The sequence below is a fragment of the Hippoglossus stenolepis genome, chromosome 6 (genome assembly GCF_022539355.2).
Source record: "Hippoglossus stenolepis isolate QCI-W04-F060 chromosome 6, HSTE1.2, whole genome shotgun sequence".
Classification (NCBI taxonomy): domain Eukaryota; kingdom Metazoa; phylum Chordata; class Actinopteri; order Pleuronectiformes; family Pleuronectidae; genus Hippoglossus; species Hippoglossus stenolepis.
This window is the reverse complement of record NC_061488.1, coordinates 23,157,961-23,180,319: the sequence shown is the minus strand read 5'-3', so window position 1 is coordinate 23,180,319 and position 22,359 is coordinate 23,157,961. Positions and strand designations below refer to the sequence as shown.

Genomic DNA, 22,359 nt, shown 5'->3' with positions numbered 1-22,359 from the left:
ATTGTAATAAATAATGTGGTACATTTCTGAACGGTTTGTTTTATTTGTTATTTTTTTGAAAATCCCAGTTGGGATTGATAAAGTACATCCGCCTGTCTGTCCGTCTGTCTACGCACACTTATGACACTAATGATGCGTTCACGGTATCAGAATTAATGTGTGTAATTTTTCGTTGTAGGAGCTCAGAACAAAATGTTCTCAGATGCCACATGGAAAACCAAATTGACGCAGATGGCAAATCTCTCAGCGACTGTGAATATCTATATTTGATGTATGCGACTTATGGTAGTAAAACGATGACGTGTGTGTGGTTTACTGTGTTTTGTGATTTCTAAAACACATCAAACGCCATGTGAAGCTGACAGAAGCGAGTCCGGTTTAAACATTTGGATTTTTGACTGACTGACGGCGGCGGCACGCAGGGCACGTGAAGGCAGCACCTCGGTCTCCGTGTGACAGCGGACGGGTGAGCCACACAGTTTTAAATGGGATGAACCACAATGTCGTACATGGGACGAGCGCTGTGTAAATAAACAGGACCGTGCGATGGAAGCGTGGATTCGTTTTGTCTGAGAGACGTGAGGGAAGTGTGTTCGGTGAAGCTAACTAGCGCTGCACACAGCCACTGGCAGCTAACTGCTAACTTGTTGAACACTTGTTAGCAAACTAGCCCCCGCGCTAGCTTAGAGCTAGTTTGCTCCGGAGTTAGTTGGAGTGTGCGTGTGTCAGCTACTTTGCCATGGAACCGTGTTGTCCTGTGTCCTGCTGCTCCTGAGTCCGTCTGTGTCCACCTCTGTCTTCGGGCGGAACGGGTCGTAGTCCCCACCTGCACGCGGGCTGCACACTGTTCGTAGAGTTTACGGTGGAAACTGTGGCTCTACCCAGCCGGGTGAGGAGGCGCTATGGGGACGCGGTGGTCGCGAAGCGGCAGCAGCTTGTCGCCGCTCCTGGAGAGACCGAGCTCTGGGCAGCGGGGAGAGGACAGGGGCTCCGACGATGACTCTCTGGACGGGCTCGACCGGCGGGAGGACATAGCCCAGTTCCCGTACGTGGAGTTCACCGGGAAGGACAGCATAACGTGTCCGACCTGTCAGGGCACCGGACGAATCCCGTCAGGTGAGTGAGTGGAGACCATGGAAGCAGCAAAGGTTATTTTGAGTTCCAGTTAGGACCCCTGGCTGACCCCGGGCCTCCGTTTGACAGAGTTGGCATGTCTTATTACCGGAAGCACATGATATTCGGACCAAAGGAGTCAAACATTCTTAACATGTAGTAAAATGAATACTGCCTTTCTGCTTGGGACCCCTGCCACCCATCAAGGATTCCCTGAACCCCACTTTGAGAACCCCTGTCTGTAACAATGAGTGAAAATACATTTAAATACTAAACATATAGTCTTTCCAGTGAGTCTTTGGTGTACAGTTTGTTTGGTGAGCCCACGCTCTCTCGGTTTGATTATGTGCCATCAGTTTGTACAGTAAATAGCACAAAGGTTTACCGTCCCCTTCATGCTTCAGTTCATGTTTAATGTGCCGGTGTGTTATTTAAACTGGTGCAGTGGCAAAGAGCTGTGTAAGCAGTGTGACTTGATGAAACACACACTCGTGCACACGCATTGTGAGTGGAAACACCTGACCTGTTATCTCTCTCCTGATAGATCAAGTCAATGAGCTGGTTGCATTGATCCCGTACAGTGACCAGAGACTGCAGCCCCAAAGAACGTAAGTAGCAAGTAACAGTGGTAAGAACAAGTAATGGAACACTTTTATTTAATCTGCAATTATGTTAAATTTTCCTTCAAAATGTGGTCAGATCTTCATCTGAGTTACAAACACAATCTCTAATCGAATCAAACTAATAACACACATTGTGTTGTTGTTTTCAATGTTTAATGCATCTGCTGCATGATCATTCAAAGAGTTAAGGTCAATATGTGAACCCCTGAGCTAATTACATAAAAATAACTAACTGTAGTCAGTAGTTAACAAATCTGGAGTCTAGTCAATGAAACAAGATTGTGACCTGTGTGTGTTAGAGCTACTTCAAATTATATAAACAAACATCACATTTAGAATTGTCTGCTCACAAGAAACATCTGCTGATGTGAACCATACCTCCTAAAAGAGAGATCTCAGAAGACCCAATCGAGACACGAAGAGTTTAGTTGTCAGTCAGACAGATTCTCTATAAATGAGAAAGGCACTCTGTAGAGCACACACCTCCACCAAGGCCCAACAGTCCTCTGATAAAACCATATACATTCTCTAGATCCTGGTTTGTATTTGGATCTGCCCCAAATTGCTCACAATCATTAATATCAGTCCCCATAATATGCCTGATTTATTTTTATTTGGATCAAGATCAACGTTTTCTTCTCTGAGAAATCAAGTAAAAAGTTGAAAAAATGTCCTATCTTGCAATGCTTAAATCCTAGATCTTCCCAATGATCTGGATCCCCACCAAAATGTAATATTTTTTTCTTGGCTAATGACCCACCCCTTTACAAGATTTTGTGGAAATTGAATGAGTCGTTTTGCGTGATCCTGCCGCAGATGAAAACATAACCTCCTTGGCTGAGGTAATAAAAGAAAGAATAGCCCAGGCAGCCAAGACTTCTCCAAACACACCACATAGACTCTCAATGAGGTGAAAAAAGAGTACGAGTTTAAGGCTTAAAGGAATACGTTTACCATGTCAGGGAGCATGGTGTCCATGACGGGACACCACAGAGGAAACTACTGCCCTAAGTTTGCCAAAGTTTGTATTGTGCCACTCAACATCAGGATGTTATGTGGACTCATGAAACTAAGGTTGAATTGTTTGTGTAGAACAGGCAGCAATATGTACTGTGTGATATAAAGAGGGAGCGGCATGCCAACATGAAAACATCATCCTAAAGGTCAAGTTGGTTGAAGGGAGGATCAGGATTTGTTGGCGCGCAGGGCTGAGACTGGTGTCGATATGCTGTTCACAAAAACATGTGATTTCCGCAGGAGAATTCATACATTATATCCTGCATCCTACATGTTCGACTCAGGTTCCCCCCCTCACCTGAATGCTGCGGAAATGTTCCTAGTGTTGTGAACACATCTGACTCGGACAATCTCCTGCTGTGTTCCCAATATGTGAAAGGCCAAGTCCGAAAAATGTCCAGACATCGTAAGAATCTGTCTTGGATGATGCTGCTCTTTAGGACAGTAGACGCATTGTATTTGTCTTCGCTATGAAGATCAGATCACATTTTGTGTCCAGTTAGTTCAGAAAAGCAGGACATTTCACAGATTCACTTTTCTCTACATCGTACGTATATCTCTTTCTTGGTGCTGAATCTCTCACTATATTTCCTTTGTTGTAGGAAGCTGTACGTGGTCTTGTCAGTCGTGCTGTGTCTCCTGGCATCTTCGCTGGTCGCCTTCTTCCTCTTCCCTCGCTTGGTGGTCGTGGTGGATGATGGGATACGCTCAGTGACTGTTCAATTCGACCACACCAATAAGAAGGTCCTGATGAACATGACGGTAGGTTTTCTCTTCATCCTGCAGCAGCTCACCACAGTGTAACACATATAGGATTAGAGTTTCCTTTCCTTCCTTTATTATCCCTTTTCAAATCATTAGTCAAAATGATCAGCAGCTACTTTGATGATGTCAAGATAAAATGCCAAAAACACTCTGTAGCATCACATTTGCAAATTTGTGGCTTTTCTCTGTCATGTGTGATATTAAAATGAATGTTAGGTTTTGGGCTGTTGTTCCGATTTATATAAGATAATTAAACATGCAACCTCAGAGTTTGGGAAATTAGATAAATTACAATTTTAACTTATTATTATTATTATTATTATTATTAGCAGAAATAAATGCAGGTAATTAGTAGTAATTGCTATTTTGTCTGCTATATTTTCTCTACTGTCACAATTTTGTCATGTGTTCAAGCTTGCACAGATCAGTACTTTTATAAATGTTTTTGAAAAGGAACGTGTTGCTCAAATGTAGAACAATCTCAAGGTGACACAACCAGTGAGAGAAAATCTCATTCAAGCTCTTCTCTTTCTGTGAGTTTTGCCTCATTAGTCCAACTCTTATAACATCCATCAGATGACATCTATACCACTTGAGGGTCTTGGGGGGAGCTGGAGCCAATCCCAGCTGATAGTGGGCGCCAGCGTATCACAGGGCCAACACACGGAGACCAACAACCTTTCATACTCATATTTACACCTACGGTCAAATCTAGGGTCTAACAAAACAATTCAATCTGCATTTTTTTGCACCGTAGGATGAAGCTAGAGAAAACCAACACAGACACAAGGATTCAAACTTTCTTCTTGTGAGGCAATAGTGCTAACAGCCACATTACCGTGCCACCCTAACACTTTTACATTAGTCTAAATTAACCAGAACAATCAAATAAAATCCATTGCAGCACCTGGATGGATGGATGGATGGATGGATGGATGGATGGATGGATGGATGGATGGATGGATGGATGGATGGATGGATGGATGGATGGATGGATGGATGGATGGATGGATGGATGGATGGATGGATGGATGGATGGATGGATGGATGGATGGATGGATGGATGGATGGATGGATGTTTATTGCCAGTTGCACAGGTACAAGACGGGTTAATTCAAATTCTTGTCTGTGGCACACAGTCAGAACTATTAACAAATACACAAATTATAAAAAGTATAAAATAAAAATATCAAATAAATACATAAAATGCCTACGCAGTTCTGAATCAGTACGCTAAAAGAGGTTGAGGTCATTGGAATTAGTGAGGTGTGTATGTTTAGTGAGGTATTAAATGTCCATGTTGTGAGAGGGGGTGTGGTGTTTCATTTTGAACAAACAGTGGCAGGTTACAAAAGCATGTCGCACAATAGTATTTCTCTTGTATTTCACTGTGCACTCTGTTTTTCTCAGAGCACACTGAACTTCAGCAACCCAAACTTCTTCTCGGTGCTGGTGCAGAGCGTGAGCTGCCAAGTCCTCTACATGAAAACAGTGATTGGACTACAGCAGCTAGACAACGCCACCACCATCCTGCCACTGGGTCAGCGTCAGGTACGGGAAGATGTACACATTCACTTCACATTGTCATACAGTAGCTTTGATATCTCTTGAAAATTTGTCTTCTTAGTAAATGTTGTCTGTATATTATCACCAGTGCTTCTGTGACATTAGGGCGCCCTGTTACAGAGTATGCTAACAAAAGAGTCATATTTCAAACAGGTTGTAGGTGTGTCTGCTACAGGATGTCCTGTCTGTTTTGATTAACAAGCTCCCAGAACAAACTGTCCCTACATTGTTGCTCTATTAAAAACACACCAGTGAGCTCCATGTTGCACTGACTGCTATGATGTTGTGTGTTCTGTCATTGTGATGAACTTACACACTGCAGCTTACTGTCATTCCTGCACAGATCTCCTTCTGTTCGAGTAGCATTTGTTTAAAACTACAGTTCTCAGCTATACTTTAGGAAATTAGTCAGCCATGATGAGTCGTTTGTAGACTTGCATCGTCAGTTAGAACCAGTTTATATGGAGTTGAAGAAGCTGGGAATAATAGCATGACACATCTTGGTTTTACTATTTCCATGAACTTTGCTGACCATAACAATATTATTTAAAAAGCTCTTATATGCTGATCTTCAGGGGTGCATTTATCAACATGCACATGTAATGGAATGTGTAGAGTTTGTAAGAGTTAAAACATTATCTCATTCCAGTATCTTGCTGCGTATAGAATATCTGTGTCTATCATTAAGTGACCTCTCCCTGCCCCGGATTTGAGCTTTGCTGTTGTGTAACTTCTCAATCTCCTGCAGGTAAACTACACTGTCAGTGTGGAGATTGGAAGCAGCACACCCTATGTCTAGTAAGTGTTGATTCTCCAACTAATCCCAACAATTTATTGGTGTCATGTAGTTTGGACGCCAGCTCAATCTGTAGCAGATTTGTTGTGTTTTTAAACAAAAACGTAGTATGTAGAGTGAATTATCATTGATCCTTCTTTGATTTAGTCAACTGAAGTCCCCAGTATGGCTCAAGCTCCAGAAACACAGGATCCTACATTTCCCATAATGCAGCTCAATAGCATCTTGGGTTAGACAGTCCCTCCTAAACGCCCACACACACACACACATAACGTCCACACCTACAGTTGTAACACAGCTTTTCCTACATTATACAGTTGTCATCTTAGATGCAAAGTGAGATGAACCACTGAAGACATATTACAAGTCTTCCACAAGTAAACAGACTGTGATGTTTAAAAGCTTTAAACCTCAAACTAACACATGAAGAGATTTTCTGCATAAACATAGAAGCCACATGTAAATTACACAAAGAGAAAATGAGTGGAGTAATGTTTTTACATGACAGTGATTCAGGTATTCTGTTCATCTGCTGAAGAGTTAGTTTACAGGGCTGCCCAAACATCAGCAGCACAATTTAACAACATAAAACCTTTTCTGCTTTTCAGTGCCTTCTGCACCATGCCCAGCATCAAGGTCCACAACATCGTCATATTTGTGCAGTAAGTCCCTTTTGACTTTGAGAAAATGCTTTTATCTCTTATTTCTTTTTGTCCTGTTCCTTCTGTTGTGTTTTAACTTTCATAATCACATGTCTGGAACAAGTATCCAGATACAAACTACAATCTTAAACTTCCTGAACTGTTTTGTTTATTTTGTTCATTTCAGTGTTATCCAAAACAATTTTACAACACAAACAATCCACTAGTACACGTACACACATTCCATGAACTTAGCAGGAAGAAGAATGAAGCGGAGTAGAAGTAGAAAGTATCATGCAACAGAAACACTAATGAGTAAATGTACTTGTACTGGTGCACCATCATAACCATTTCATATCTGCCTACAGAAAAGAGGTAGTTGAGAAGTTAACTCGGACAGCAGTGTTATCACATCATGCTGCTTCCTTTAATATTGACTTGCTATAATTCTGTCTCTGCAGTTCAGACAAATCATAAGTAATAGACTGGAGCTGCAGCTGCTGTTTCCCCTGCTGATAATTAGGAGAGCTGTGGGAGAGCTTGACTTGACATGTCTTTAGTCTGTAGGTACAGTGATGTACCTGCAGGCAGCATCGTGTGCAGCCGCTGGCTCTTTACTCCTCTGTCCTCTCGCCTTGTTTTCAGAACGACGGTGAAAACCTCATACATGGTGCGAACATCCCAGAACAGCCTGGAGGCCTATCGCTACATAGACTGCGGTTCCAACACCACACACCACCTGAAAGCCAAGCACCTTGGGCATCCCTCCTCCTCAGCTGCCACATCCTTCAGCGCCCCCATGCTGTGAGTGGAGCAGCCCTGCACTGATCCTTTCTCCGGAGGTGTTGGTGTAAACTGCAGGATGGGAAACCACAAACAGCAGAAATACTGCACGATGCTTTCTACTATGCCCACCCAGAGCCGGTAACACAAAGCTGCTGTTAACTTGCGCCACTGAATGATGAAGCTGTTTCCTTGAAAACACGAGTGTGTCAAGAGAATGTTTTGTGAAATCTTTTTCTGACTGCACATTTGTTTTCATCGAACAGCCCCTAGGCAACAGACGTGTGGTATTGTTGTGGTTGTTGTTATTCCAGCCTCCATGACCTTTTTCCCTTACAAGGTCAGTATGGCTTTAAATTGTGGAGATGGGATATTTCCTACCACCACAAACTTATCTGGTTTTTATGAGTGTTAATGGAGCTAATGATTGCCTGGACTCTTGTGTGAAATAGAGGTTTATGAAAAGGGCAGTTTCGCCCTTTCTAATGCGTCAATAGAATGAGTCACATGTTCTAGGAAGAAAATGGAATGCGTCATTGCCAACAAGCGCTCTGTGGCCCTGGACAAATGTCAGAGAAAGCCTTTCTCTATTAAAAGGAATAGCCAACATTCCCAGCTGACAGTGAAGGGCCACAGCTTTAATGGACCCTCAGGGTTTTGTCCGTCTGCTGCTGTAACACAGGGAGAGAACCTTCACCGTCGCTTGGATGACTTTTGGTGCCGTAACACTGTGTCGAGCAAAGGCTGCGGACTTTTCTTTAAAAAAAGGAGAGGAGGAGCTGAGCTGCTGCTTCTGTTTTGGATTCCATGCAAGGGATCATTTAGCGAGTGTCTGCACCTTAAAAATGGAACATACTCTTACTCTCACATGTTGTCTATTTGTTGTTATTTAACTGTTTCTGCGGGTTGACAAATTGAACATTTTCGGTTTTTAAAGTTAAATGATGAAGTTATATCTCAGTGCCCTGTCAGCTCCATGTCTAAGCACAATGATTTTTAGATTCAGGGTCAGGATGAGGAATACTGTTCTCAGGCTAGATTTAATTTCAGGTGTGAGTGAGGCTCATGTAAATTTACGATCCTGGTGAAGCTACAGAAAGAACAATTTGAACACTTTGAATATATAATCGCACCAACGAACCTCATCTGCATATAGTGTCCTCTGCCCCACGGCCTTAACAGCCCAGTAACCAGCATGTTGACATCATGGCTGACGGTGCGTGTGTGTGTGTGTATTGTTGGATCTGTCTGACCCTAAAACATTTACGCTGTTATGTCCTTGTTGTATATCTGTTTGTTTTTCACACTTCAAATATTGACTTTCAGAGCAGCTGCTTGATAGAGGTTAATTAAAACACTTCTGCTACAGTATCGTCTCTTGTCACAGGGCTCATGTCACCGTGGAAACGGAATGACTGAGAAATAGGGATTGGATTTTTTGGATTTTTCTTTTTAAGTGACTATTTGTACATTTATGAATGATTTTACAAGGGGTTTTAAAAATGTGCTTGATTGTAGTTTGAAAAAGATATTAAAGGGAATTGTGAATTAATAAAATGAATAATCAACCGGAGTGTTTTAGGATTCTTATTTTGTTTTTGTGTTTTTGTCAACCACCACAACAGGAAATGAATCAGCAGATGCACTGATCAATGATCATTTCAGTAATTTCTCTAACAACAATGGCAAACTGTCAATGTTTTGTAAATGGATGATTTACTGCTTTTCTCTGTTTAATTTAATCGTAAACAGAATATCTTTGCATTCTGGACTAAACAAGACATTTAAAGAAACCGAAACTTTTATTATTCTTCTGTGTCAGTGAGATCCAGTGGCCCCGGGTCATGATTTCTCAAGAATGCTTTAAGGGAATTTCTTCAAATTGAACCTTCTTTCAAGATGATCTGATTAGAATTTGGTGGTGAAAGGTGGAGGTCACTCTTTAAAACGTTTGGCAACAGCTTAGAACCACCTAGAGGGAATTTGTTCAAATTTGGTACAAACTTTCACTTCAACTCAAAGATGAACAAAGTTGTAAAGAAGTTTGATTACATCTGGCACAAACATTAACTTGCACTCAAGGATGACCTGAGGAGAATTTGTAGGTCACTGTGAGCGCACAAAATCTTTTGCCTTGTGAAACCATTATCTTAAGAACACTTCTTAGACTCACAGATTAGTTGATTAGAATTGGCTGCTTAAAGGTCAAAGGTCATGGTGGCCTCAAAATATCTCTAACATATCTCGAGGTGTCCTTTAGGGAATGTCTTCAGATTTTGACCACTTGGACTCAAAGAAGAACTGTCAGTGACCTCATATGATTAAAAAATGTGTGTAGACTAAATTGGGTGGTGGAGGCATATAAGCATCACAGCACGTAAACGCATCTGAAAAGTTAAGCAGCGAGAACATAATCAGTAGATTTATCAATTAGTAAAATAATCGTCATACGATCATCAGGCCAAAATAACCACAGACCCAAAAGCACTTCAGGTACCACATCATTTCAGTTTATTTCTATTCTTCATTGTTTTTGCATACAAAATAGCATAATTATACTTTTCAAACCAAACGTTTTCCTTTGTATGTCTCATACACTGTCCTATAGCTGCATGTGAAAATATATTACTACATAATATAGAGATCAACAAGAAAACAGACCACAATATATTAACGCTGTAATACAAGTAGTGTTTTTCTACCAAACGAGGCAACACACTAAATAAACGCATAGTAAAAATACATGAAGCAATAAGTACAAAAATATAGCTGGATAAAACGCTTATTAATACAAGAGTGCTTTGTCTTTGGTTAAGTACACTTTGTCTTTAGGCCACTGTCTGTCTAACACACTGTATATGTGAATCATTTTGTGAGATTCTAAAACAGATTCAGGTTATTGATGTGAAGCAGTGAATGAACAGAGCGTGTCATGGCGGTTGCGTGCTTCAACACTGTACGTCCTTTCTCGTCAAGCTTGATCCCCGTTACACATGCGTTTCTTTAAAAGTGGACGTAACAAAACCTTGAAACCCAACGTATTCACCTGAAGGCCCTCGTCACTCGCACACAACCTCGTTTAGACCTCACGTTCCTGTTTACTTTCATTAGAGAGTTACCGTTGGTCTCTCGCTCGCTCCGATTATAGAGTATATATGTGAGAGGGAAAAAAAACCCCAAACATGATTGTCCATTATGCAATGATCGATTAAGTGTGGGGCGGGGGTGTGGTTGAAGGCAGGAGTGGCTGTAGAGTGTGCTGTACATATGTATGAACATCTCATGATATAGAAACTAAATTACACCCTCAGGCCTTTGGTCACTTTTATTAAAACAATACAAAATATAAACACCTGCTGTTTTTCTGAAAGGCAGTTATCAGGTCTAAGTGTTGAACCTCTGTGTTGCCCTCAACACACCTCAGTCGTAACACACACACACACACACACACACACACACACACACACAGAGGCTGCTATGTGTCATTAAGGCTGCTTGAATCACTTCTATCAAAAGCTGTATTTAACCAACATTTACCAGGAGCCTGTATCATGAAGCAAGTCTCAGTCAGTTATTCTTTTACAAATCCAAGAAAGACTGCTGCACATATTGTAAATTGCACAATCACGCAGTACTATTACAATTCTTATCTAATTTATTCCACTTTGTTTCTATTCTTATTTTTATTTTCCACTCCATATTTCCCCCCTACACTGCTATTTCCTTGTGCAGCTTTAATCAATAAACAAACATCTTATCTTATCTTACTTGGTTTCAGTGAGACTGGTTCAGTTAACTCTCACTTTAATGAATCAGCTTTGAGCGTTCTCTAAATAAGCCAGTCACATGTACAGCCAAGTTAATATGGGACAAGTTAGTGGCACACAATCAGCCACTAAACGATAAAATATATTCATAAACTGAATAAGAAGCTGATATACAGGCCTGTTCAAATGTGACTGGCATGTCCACCATGGTCAGAAGTCGACAATGACTATGGAAAATCGATTGTTTATCTTTTAGTTTCCTACAGTAAAATCATGGTCCAATTTAAATCTGTTGAAGAAAGAACTACAAGCAGTTTTTAATGATAGATAACATGTCTGACCACAAATGTTACAGTTATAATGGTGAGAAGAGTTAACTTTGTTAGTCTGTTGGTGTTTAATTGAACGCTGAAGAACACTTGCTCCTCAGATAAGTTCTGGAGGAGCATCTTTGTTTCTTACTTATCCACAACGTATAAGGAGCATGAATCCTGCTCCTCCTGGTAAAAGTGAGCCAGCGTCGTGAAACCAGAAAACACCAGACATCAACTGATCTGTCGTCATGATACAGGTTCCTGTCAGATGCGGATGGTTTTTACTATTACTGAAATTCCCTCATCATTGGAGGAGTTGTAACACTACACACTATGGCTTTGATACACTGTTTCATTGTGGGGGGGTGGGGTTTCGCATCCAATAATACTTTACAATAGCTGCTTTCAGACATGCACTGTACTCCGGATAATCTCCTGACATTCTCTGGAGGGGCTCTATGTGAAAACGCAAATGTCCGAGTCAGAGGCTCCGGACCTTCTCCCCAGTAATAACTCCAGAGAATGAACCCATGTGAGCTGTGTGGGCTGTTTAGTCGCAGACAAAGTGGCAAAGTAACAAATGAAAAACCATCAGTTGGGATCATGGACTAAGATTTCCGATTGCCTTCTGAACATATTTACACGGAACAATAAGAAAGTCTTTGTCACGTCATCACCTGATGGACAAAGATTAGCGTCACGGCCTGAAACTGAGAGAACACGAGCACTGACACTGTCAGTGTCCAGTAAAACTCCCTGTTAACACTGTCCCTGCTTGTCTGCTCCGCGTCTCCTTTCCTGTCTTTGTCTACCGCCGCGGCGACAACATGACCTTGTTGATAAAGTTGACGATGGCCAAGGCGGGTTGTTCAGGGTCCAGCTCGGCAAACACGTGACAGACGTTCTCTGCCACGCTGCCGGGCTTCTTCGCCACGAAACCAAACACCCTGAGAGGGGAAGGAGAAAGAAGAAGTGAGGCGACAAGTTTCATAGTATCGCAGGAAGTGACAGGGAGGTACGATACAGTATTTTGTTTGTCTAGCAAGATACTGTCTGTTTGTAGCAGCCTACACAGTGAACCACAGTGGACAAAGTAGTGTTATGTAACGTGGAGGCCATGTTGAATGTTTTCATTATTAAATCTTATTTGCTGGAATGATTCTTAGCAAGGCTCACACACAATCTGATGCCATGCACAGGCTTTAATATCCATGACTTCTCAGGCAGGGGTGAACCCATCACCCTTTTTTCAGACACAGACAAACATGCAGACACTTTCCTCGAGGCACCAAACACAATCAGAGCACTTACTTAACAGAGGTGTTGTCTGAGTTAGTCCACCTAAAGCCGAGAGAGAGAGAGAGAAACCGGACTCAGACATACACACACAGGCAAGAGCCGCCGGTCAAGCCGCTGCAGCTGACATGCTCACAAACACGATGACTTGACGTCTCTCATGCACGCTTGCACATATTCATGGGCAAAACAAATGCCCTCACGAAACACATGCAAAGGCTCATAGCAACGAATCCAGTGAACAGTCTGGAGAGCAATGAATGATTGACTGGGTTGATGGGGATTTTTTAGGTTAGTTATGGTTACAACTGCAGCAACGGGAATCAAACAGGCCGCAGGTTTCTCACCTCCTGTCTTTAGGGTCGACGCTGCTGAAGGTGACGCTGTTCACTGGGTAATGTCTCCTGAAGAAAACCCTAGAGGGAGTAAGATGCATTGCATGTAGAATGAAATGTAAGAAAGCTTTTTAAGGGCTAACTCAGCCATTGCAAAACAATAATATGAATGGTACAGCGTCCATCATCATAGTGTTTCCTTGATAGCAATCCACTGTAAATTACTGTGATGACTTCTTTTTCAGAAAACTGGGCTCTTACACCGATGAATGAAGTATGATATTAGATATGTGGACATTGTCTTAGAAAGAGTAAAAATAGTCAAATAAATAATTATATCACTTTGTTAAGTATTGATCCAAGGGGAAGTCTCTTACCTGCGCTGGCTGTCAGTGAGCGTGATGCCCTGCGACGTCACCTTAAACTGTACAACAGTGGCAGCAGGACGCGGGTTACGACCCAGTGTAGCATCCGTTGCCTTGGCGATGGCCTGGGGGCCGGTCAGAGACTCAGTTTCCACTGAGTTCAGGTAGAGGACGTTACAGGCTGAGGATAAGAGAGAGGTGAGCGTGTTGACCAATGACCAGCAGTCTGGCAGCTGCGTGTGAGCATATAGGGCCAGGACTTTTAAGTTAAATTCACAAAATATCTTGTATGTTAGAGTGATTCACTGCAGAATTATTGTTACCTTCATTTAATCTCTTTCCATAATTTCATTTGTAGTAAATTTAGTAGAGATGGTAGGTGCACTCATGTTGTATATGTGTAGTATATGCTCAATACGCTACTTGAGCTGTTGTCAGATAGTCAGATGACCCGAGGCCGTGAAGTGTTAAAATAATGAATAATAATGACCATAGTAACATGACATGGATGGAGACACTCACCTGCTCCTTGTTTCAGCAGGTCAGCAGCCGTGCTGACGTTACTCACTGGCTGAACCTCCTGCACCTCTCCTATCAGATCTGACAACATGCAGATACATCAAATCAGCTAAAGAAGAATAAAGTGCATTCACTGTAAAGATGAACTCAGATTGTCATAAGAATAACTTATAGTTTATCAGAGAAAAAAATTAAATAAATTGAAGATGTCACTTTGGGCATCAGGAAATTATTATAGTCACATTTACCTACTTACTACAAACAAATAATGAATCAGTAATGAAACTGCTCATTAGTTGCAGTTCTTTTTCCTCCTTTTTTCCACCTACCTTTCTCTGGGATCTTCAGAGCACATGGCAAAGAGATGGGTGTGATGGAGTGTTGGCAGACCAGCGCAGACAGACTCCCTGTGAACCACAGATAACACTGTATAAACATATTTCTCTCTCCTGTGCCTACATTAAATCTGACTTACACTCTAGTTACTCTATTTATCCTGTTTACATTGTACATATTATTGCTATTTTTATGTCTTTTGATTATAATGCATGTTTATTTCATCTGCACTTTTTTACTGATGCTTTGACAGTATTGAGTTTTTCACTCTTACTGCTGCAATATGACAAATTTCACTGATGTGGAACTAAGACCTATCTTGCCTCACCTCTTTTTCTTTTCTTTTCTTTAATATTCTTAGTTTTCCTGAAACGCAGTCATAAAAAGTTTCCCTGAAGCTGGGGCAGGTCAACTTACCAAAGTAAGGCTCATTCTGACATCCTTTAATCTTGACTCCTCGAGGGCCTGTCTCTATGAGGAAGTGTCTGACCAGCTGCTCCAGCGGGTCGCTCACTGGAACAGGAGAGATTCACTGTTAACAAGCTGCAAATATCATCATCTACCAAGGACAAACTGCAACTGGTGAAAGAGTAAAATGTCTAGTGGTTGTGCTGCTGTTGCTAAAGAGAAGTAATAAACATGTGAATATGATAAACAGTGAATTTTACCCTTGCTGCTTTGGTTGACATTGGCAGGAGGTGTAGCCACCTTCAGGGCCAAACCATAGGCCCCCTGGAAGGAGTTACTATCCCTGATCAAGAAGGCTCCTGGCTCTCTCTCCTTCAGAGCTGCGATTGCTACAGCCAAGCACAAGCAAACATAATAGGTGATGTTATCTTCTGTAATTATCAATATTTCAGACTTTTTGTTAAGGTTAGGAGAAAGTACATAAAGTACACTTCACCCTTTCAGACCTACCTTGCTCTCTGGAGATACCAGGCTTGTACCAGAACCTCGAACTATCCTGGACAAACTTCACACTGACCCTGTTTGCATTCTCAGGCTCCACAGAGGCCACTCCTTCATTGTCGCCTGAAGGGGGTGCTATTTCTCCCACGGTGGGAGAGAACGTGACATGGTGCTGATGCTGGGTGGTGCTGGCAGCGGAGGGAGGCATGTGGCCAACGGCTGGCCTCAGAGTCCCTGCCCCATCAGAAGGTGAACCTGCCTGGGCGGTTGGATGGCGCTTCTCTGGCAAAGGTGGTTGGGGTTGAGGAAGGGGGATGGAGATGGTGGAGTAGTTGAAGTAGGAGGAAGGGTGAAGCTGTGGGGAGTGAGCGGAGTAGCAGTGCCTCTTGTTGGTATCCAGAACGGCACCATGCTCCATGGCCGGGTAGTGGTGATGCGTGGGTCCGTGCTGCTGGATGTGGTTCGGGTGTTGAGGGTCAGGCCCACTCAACATCAGCCTCCTACCCAGCGTGGCGAATCCGGGAACTGGGGTGTCGGAGACAGGGGAACCTTCCATGCTGCTGGATGCAGGCTGGGGGGATGATGATTGATGAGTGTTGGTCGGTTTTGGGGCGTCTGGGTGAGATTCTCTGGCTGGAGATGATCCGTTGACCTCGGCTGGGGTTGGTCCGGCAGAGCCATTGGCTTGGGTCTGGCTCTGAGGCGGAGACACCGCTTGTGCCGGAGTGGAGGGCAGAGCAGCAGCCTCTGAAGGGTGAAGGGTCTGCAGTTGGAGAGGGCCGGGTTGGCGGGGTGTGTCTTGTGCAGGTGAAGCATGAACAGGGGATGAAGGAGTCTGACAGTGTCCCTGGTTTGATGTGGACGGTGTCACAGAGTCAAAGGAAGAAGCTGAAGGCACATCTGGACTACAGTGCTGCTGGTGGGGAGTCATAGGGGATGGGTTTATTTGTGCTGTGCAGTGGTTGTGGGGGTCTGTTTGTGTGGGTGTGTTTGTGTGTGACTGCGTGTCTTTGGTAGATGACGGCTCTGTGCTACTTTTTTGGCTTTCCAGGGATTCCTGAACGACATTATCAGCTCCGTAGCGTCTGACCTGGGGCTGAGAAGCCTCGTAGTCACTGCTGATGATGTCTGTGGTCCGGATCTCATACTCCCTCCCTCCTGGACTGGGGCTTTAACAGACAGACATGAGGATTACTGAAATTTCTAGACATTTTTACTCCAACCAACTTCCTGAATCTTTATAATCATGAACTAATTAGGAGTTCTTGGTTTGGGCCATATGCTAAAATCAAACTGTTGAATAATGACAGCATGCAGGTGTGTGTGTAGAAGAACAGCCAGCTGCAAAATAGAATAGAAAATCCCCTATTTGGGATTGTTTTGGATTTATATTGCCCCAAAAATCAGCCAAAACAAACAACCAGCGATGGACTCGATAATCGATAGACTTTGGCCCAATCCCATTTCACTCCTTGGCCCTAGCCCTTAGCCCTTCGCCTTCGTTTTGCGAGTTCACGTGTAGGGGTAGGCTGTCCTAATACCTGTCAGGACGGAGGGGCAGGGCTTTATAGCCTTTGAAACTGAGATTTTTCACACCCTCACTTAAAACGTAGGGGTACCCAGAATGCCTTGCGAATCACCGGCAAGCTGTGAGAGAGACCCATACATGTAGTTTTTTCTACGTTAATAAGGATTTTAAAATTACGATAATGATTGTAATATCTTAGTTAAATATAATTTCAATGTATTATGTTCTTTTTTTTTTACAACAACCTTAAAAAAATAGATTGCGAGTGCGCTAGCGTGAGCATGCTAGCGATCCTTTTTTGTGCATTATAATCCCGTATTTTCACATAATTTCATGTTGCATCCCCACACACACACGATGCACTTAATTGAACCCGCTATAGATGTTATTTGGATAGTATAGGTTTGACACTTTAGTAACTGCAATCAATAGCATTGGTTTATTTAAGATCTCAACAATGTTATAATAATGACATCCCTGGCAAAACTACATCTTGTCTGTTAACATCGACGACTACTGATGACGTGTCGGGTTTTCACAATGACTACTGATAATGTAACAGCTTCTTAAAGTGCTGTCCCAATTCGTAGGGGAAGATTTCAACCACTACCCCTTGTGACTCCGTTTCAAGGGGCAAGATAACCCTTGAAAACAAGGGGTAGGGGTAGGGCCAAGGAGTGGAATGGAATTGGGCCTAAATATTCGCCCATTTGTACAACCCTAGTATCTCCAACCCAAACTTATGTTGCCTTATGTTAAAAGTCAAATTACCTTTCCACTGTGCGCAGAGGGCTGCTGGTGTGGACGGGAGTGGACGGTCCGGACATGTCAGATGGCGTAGAGCAGGCAGCGTGAACCTCTCTGTGGCCTTCTCTCTGGCCCCTTCTAAAGGACCCGTGGGTAATGTGGTCCCTCCAGCCCACACTCTCACCAGAGCTACGAAGGCCATCTGAGAAAGGACAAGAACAATGGGTGACATTGACAAACGTTGACACATGTTGCTAGTATCAGCTGAGGCTGGCGACTGGTGAGAGAAGGCAGTTTGTGGGTCATGTGTTAAGAATCTGTCTAGGTAAGCAAAAATGTTCTCTGGATGCTATTGTTGATTGTGGATAATTTATCAACTCCTGTTTCCAATCACAAAAAAAACACATTTCTGAGTGTCTGTGTTTTAATGTGACTCACCAGTGTGTGAGTCAGAGCTGTATGACTGCTGTGAGTCTGGATGGTGATGGTTGTGGCTATGCTCTGCTGGCCCGTTGCTATGGATGCAGGGCCCTGTCATGGAAGAAGCTGGAGGCAGCGGGGATGTGGACTCAGACTGGTATCCCGAGGCATAGCCCCTGCTTTCAGATGGTGAGGGCTGGTAAGGCGAGCAGGGGCACACCTGCCGGGGTGTTTGGTAACCGCTGCTGCTGCTGCTGTACTTCAGATCCAGGTGAGAATGAGCGTGAGACCTCGACGCCTCTGGATACGCAGGGTGACCCGATGGCAAAGGGTCAAATGTGAAGGCCGGCAGATCGTGACCCTGTGGGCCATAGGAGGCTACAGTGGCTCTCCTATGCCAATATTCAGCCTCTCTGTCCCTCTCCCACTGCAGCTCAGCCTCCCTGTCTCGCTCCCAGTGGAGGGACAGCTCTCTGCCTCGTCTGGGTCCAGTATCCCTCTCCCAGTGGAGCTCTGACCCTCTGGGTAACTCTGTCTCCCTGGCTCTCCTCAGCCCCACCTCCCTGTGCTGAAGCTCTGCCTCTCTGTCCCAGTGGAAGCTGTCACCTCTGTCCAGCCTGAGGCTGTGATAGTCTTCTCGCCTGATAGCGCAGTCTCTGCATGGGCAGCCAGGGGGTGGAAGACCATCCAACAGCATGATATCATGGTAGTTAGGGCTGGTGGAGGATTTGGGGAGGTGTGCATGGTGGTGGCTGTGAGGTGGGGGAGGGTGATGGTAGGGACCGTAGTCGTCTTCTCGACAGCAAAGGTGACCCGGGGCAGACAGAGGGTGGTGAAGTGGGGGGTTGTGAGGGTGGGGGGTAAGGTCTGGTGATGGGTATGGGCAGATATGTCTGGATGAAGGGGCCTCTGAGCAGGACCGGTGCAGGTAGTGAGGGCTGCTCTGGCGGTCCCACACCAAATCTGGAGGGGGGAGGGACTGGTGGGAGTGGGGGCTGTAGTGCTGGCACAGATCCATGTGTGACGGAGGAGCAGCTGGGTTCGGGCTGGCAGAAGGGGTCGCCCCGTGGTGCCCATTGGTGCCAGGAGCACGATCGAGGCAGTAACCGTTAGGCATGAGGAGAGTACGGTCACAGCCAGGCTCAGCACAGCGCTGGGACCGGTACCCATCTCGGCAGGAACATGACCGACTGAGCCCCAGCGTCCCAGTTCGTTCAGAGGGCAGGGAATCTCCATCATCCAAGATGGCAGTCTCTCGCTCCCCATCCCGGTTTCCCTCTATTCCTCCAAGAAGACGTGCAAGGTCCTCTCGCTCTTGTCTGGTTGGAGGCGGCGGACGAACAGGCTCCTCCTGGCAGTCAGGATGGACAGACGGTTGGTTCAAATGGATGGAATGGCCTGAGAGGGCGGGGTCAGAACCTTGACTGATGAGATGATCAGGTCTATCGTCAGGAAGACCCGCTCCTGGGCTGCTGCCATTGGTCGAGGTGAGAGAACCAGAGCTTGGCCCTCGACGTTTCTTTATCTGAGCGTAGAGACTGCCATCTAGAGGACCTCTGGTGTGGGCAATATCTGAGACAAAAATTAAAAAGACACCAGATCAGGTCTAAGAACTCATCAGCTATGCAAAAAGCATTTTTCGATTTTAAGCCTGTTGGATGGCTGAAGGTGGTTTGTAATTTTCCACCATTAGAAACACCGTAATTTCAAGAAGTGCGATTTAAAGAAAACAGGTGGTGTGTTACCCTCCAGACTGTCCTGGTATCGCTGGTTAAAGTTCTCATAGGAATCCCAGCGAACTAGTGGGTCAGCAGTGTTGTAGTCGACTGTGACAGCCGGGTCGTTCTTCTGGTACTCACGTCCTGAGGAAAAACAAATTTCATTTTCATTCATCTGCACTTGTTTTGGGCCAAGCAGAGCACTTACATCACTTTGGCTCTTACTCCTACTAAATACAAACAGTGGAACAGAATGAAGGAGGATTTGAAGTCTAGTGAACCAACCTTTGATCTTCTCAGGTCCAGAGGAGAAGACAAACTCGACTGTTGCATCTGATGGGAAACGCTCATCTGGGGACAGGGAAAGAAAAACTGATAAATAAATATGTGTACCTTTGTTTTCTAACATAAAATGTATGTAATATAAAAAGCTTAGAATTCTCTCTGCATTACAGCCGACAAATATAAATGTAATCTCCACACGAGACCCAGATTTATAAAAACATACCAGTGATGTGGGGAACCCCTGATGGAATAAAACTGTTTCTCTTTCTGCTCCAATATATCCAATACACTAATACCTTCCACAGATGTGTTTCCAGTCGCATGAAGCCACAATGGTGTGTTTATGTGCGTTAACAACACTTCATTTCGTGGACTGACGACCACATTCTCAGCTACACACTGGTTCTGTCATTTCAGAGAAAGTGAAACTGGGGAAGGAAATGAGGTAATGAGCATATTCATTATGGACTTAAGGAACACACCAGGGCTCACTAGGCCTGCTTTACTCTCTCAGAGGGATAGTTAGAGACTCCAGAATACAGTACAAGTCATTTTCACTATACTCGCCTCCAGAGAGCTGTTATTATGTCCAGGATGGGGATTGTGCTGCTATTATTTAGGGATTTATTCAACCGCGGTATTATGGGCCCAAACCAGAGTGAATACGTTCCCACAATGCCAATATAAAGAGCTGCTGTTACATCCAATGGTTCTGTGTGGTGATTATCCCACCACAATTAACAACCTTATCGTGAATGACCATTTAAAAGTTACAAAAAATAAGCAATATCCACTTTAGGGAGCAATAAACACTAATTTGTTCTAGTACACTGAAAGAAGACGATGTATGTAAAAAGCAATCAACTTGGTTTTCCTCTCACAAATAAATAGTTGAACTTATAAGGTATGAAAAGCAGCTTCAACACACACACTGTGGCTAAAGCCTTACTTGGTATGGTACGACTGCTAGCTCATGGTGGATGACTATATGTCTTCTCAGGACTTGGTGATAAGGTAACGTTATGTTTAAGCATTTACCACAGTGATAGAGCTATCAAAGCACCCATGGGGCAAGATGAGTTTCCATTTTTATATATATTATATATATTTTTATACAGAGGACAAGCGGTGAATAATAATAATAACAATAATAATCGTCAATAAATAAGCTGTTTATGCAGCACTTAATGTTACAAAGTACTTTACAAAGAAGAAACTATGAGACTAAAGCAATGGAAGCCGAACAAAGAAAATTACAATAAAAAAGATAGAATTATATAAATGAATAAATAAGATTAGTCAGTGTAAATAAGAGGCAATGTTGATCATTTGAAAAGCTTTCAAAAAGAATATTGTGTGTAAAATGTTTTTAGAGATTTAAAAGAAGCTAGAGAATTCAATGGGGAGTGTATCCCATAATGTGGAGGCTTTGATAGCAAAGGCTCAGTCAACCTGGGAGTAACCAGCAGAGCTCCTTCAGCGGATGGTAGCGGACGAGAGGGCACGTAGCCAGTCAATAAATCTGAAAGATATTTGGGTGCAATTAGGACATTTAAGTCTTTGAAAGTGAGTGATAGAAATCAAAATGAAATGTAAGAGTGAGCCAGTGCAGGGAGCCAAGCACAGCAGTGATGTGGTCATGTCCTGTTTGTTCCAGTGGTAAGATGTGCAGCAGCATTTGTATTAACTGAAGACGATGGAGGGAGCTCTGACCGATATGTTAGACGCTGTCTTTTCTCATGAATGTTCTAAATATTGTTATTTTGTTGATGTGCTCTGTTTCACGCGGCATCTGTTCCACTTCTGTCCGTCCTGGCAGAGGGATCCTCACATGGGACTCTCTCTGAGGTTTCTACAGGGTTTTTTCCTGCCTTTTTTTGGTGTTTGCTTACTCTAGTCAAAGGTTAAGGGCAGAGGATGTTGCACCTTATTCAGTCCTATGAGGCACACTGTGATTTGTGAATATAGGCTGTACAAATAAAATTTGATTGATTGACCAAAAAACTAATGGAATTAGTGAGACTGGATGAACTCAGACTTGTGATTGTTGAATTTAAGGAAATACAGGATTTTATATATATGTAAGTCCAAATCTGTTTCTTGTCTCCACTAGTTTCCGAGAAAACGATCTGGCTTTTTATCTGCTAAATGCTTCACTGTGTTCACTTGCTAATTGCTACAGTTGTCTGTCTGTTGTTGACAGCTGGCTGCTATATACAGTACAACCCCAATTAGACTTGAGGTGTGAACAAAAACAGCCCAACCAAAACAATGAAGTGAAAGATGCTCCAAAGCTCTGTGGGGCAGAGAATAACTGTATGTACGGATCATGCACACAAATTGTTAGATTACCCTTAAGAGGACATGTTTATAAAAAGTAGTGCAATACAGACTATGTACAGGATTTAAAAATGTGTGGCCTGCTTTGCCTTCTTTAAATAAAAAAAAACCCACCATCAACCTCTGTCCCACAGCCTCGCCGCCTATCTCCTGTATTTCTAAACCTCTGATCAGCT

At 43.4% G+C, this 22,359-nt stretch overlaps 2 protein-coding genes across 5 annotated transcripts in view; one reads left to right on the top strand and one right to left on the bottom strand.

Annotated features, from left to right (window-relative positions):
- Positions 1–181: 181 nt before the first annotated feature.
- Positions 182–8,877, top strand: tmem106c (transmembrane protein 106C). Its single transcript, XM_035158879.2, has 7 exons — positions 182–1,116; positions 1,658–1,721; positions 3,356–3,515; positions 4,929–5,069; positions 5,833–5,882; positions 6,489–6,542; positions 7,167–8,877. The coding sequence occupies exons 1-7, from the start codon at positions 903–905 to the stop codon at positions 7,327–7,329; spliced, it is 846 nt and encodes a 281-aa protein (XP_035014770.1). The 5' UTR covers positions 182–902; the 3' UTR covers positions 7,330–8,877.
- A 915-nt stretch (positions 8,878–9,792) lies between these two features.
- The window catches only part of tns2a (tensin 2a), a 56,301-nt gene continuing 43,734 nt past the window's right edge, over positions 9,793–22,359 (bottom strand). For 3 of the 4 annotated variants that reach the window (XM_035158876.2, XM_047340268.1, XM_047340269.1), the window contains exons 16-28: positions 19,844–19,909; positions 19,586–19,702; positions 17,859–19,412; positions 17,445–17,622; positions 15,155–16,314; positions 14,905–15,033; positions 14,654–14,749; positions 14,230–14,307; positions 13,904–13,981; positions 13,394–13,562; positions 13,029–13,097; positions 12,697–12,726; positions 9,793–12,332 (exon numbers count right to left, since the gene is read on the bottom strand). In XM_035158876.2, coding sequence (XP_035014767.2) covers positions 12,194–12,332; positions 12,697–12,726; positions 13,029–13,097; positions 13,394–13,562; positions 13,904–13,981; positions 14,230–14,307; positions 14,654–14,749; positions 14,905–15,033; positions 15,155–16,314; positions 17,445–17,622; positions 17,859–19,412; positions 19,586–19,702; positions 19,844–19,909 — 3,863 coding nt within the window. In that variant the 3' untranslated portion in view covers positions 9,793–12,193. The remainder of the gene's footprint in view (positions 12,333–12,696; positions 12,727–13,028; positions 13,098–13,393; positions 13,563–13,903; positions 13,982–14,229; positions 14,308–14,653; positions 14,750–14,904; positions 15,034–15,154; positions 16,315–17,444; positions 17,623–17,858; positions 19,413–19,585; positions 19,703–19,843; positions 19,910–22,359) is intronic. The other variant, XM_047340267.1, reaches the window with a different exon arrangement.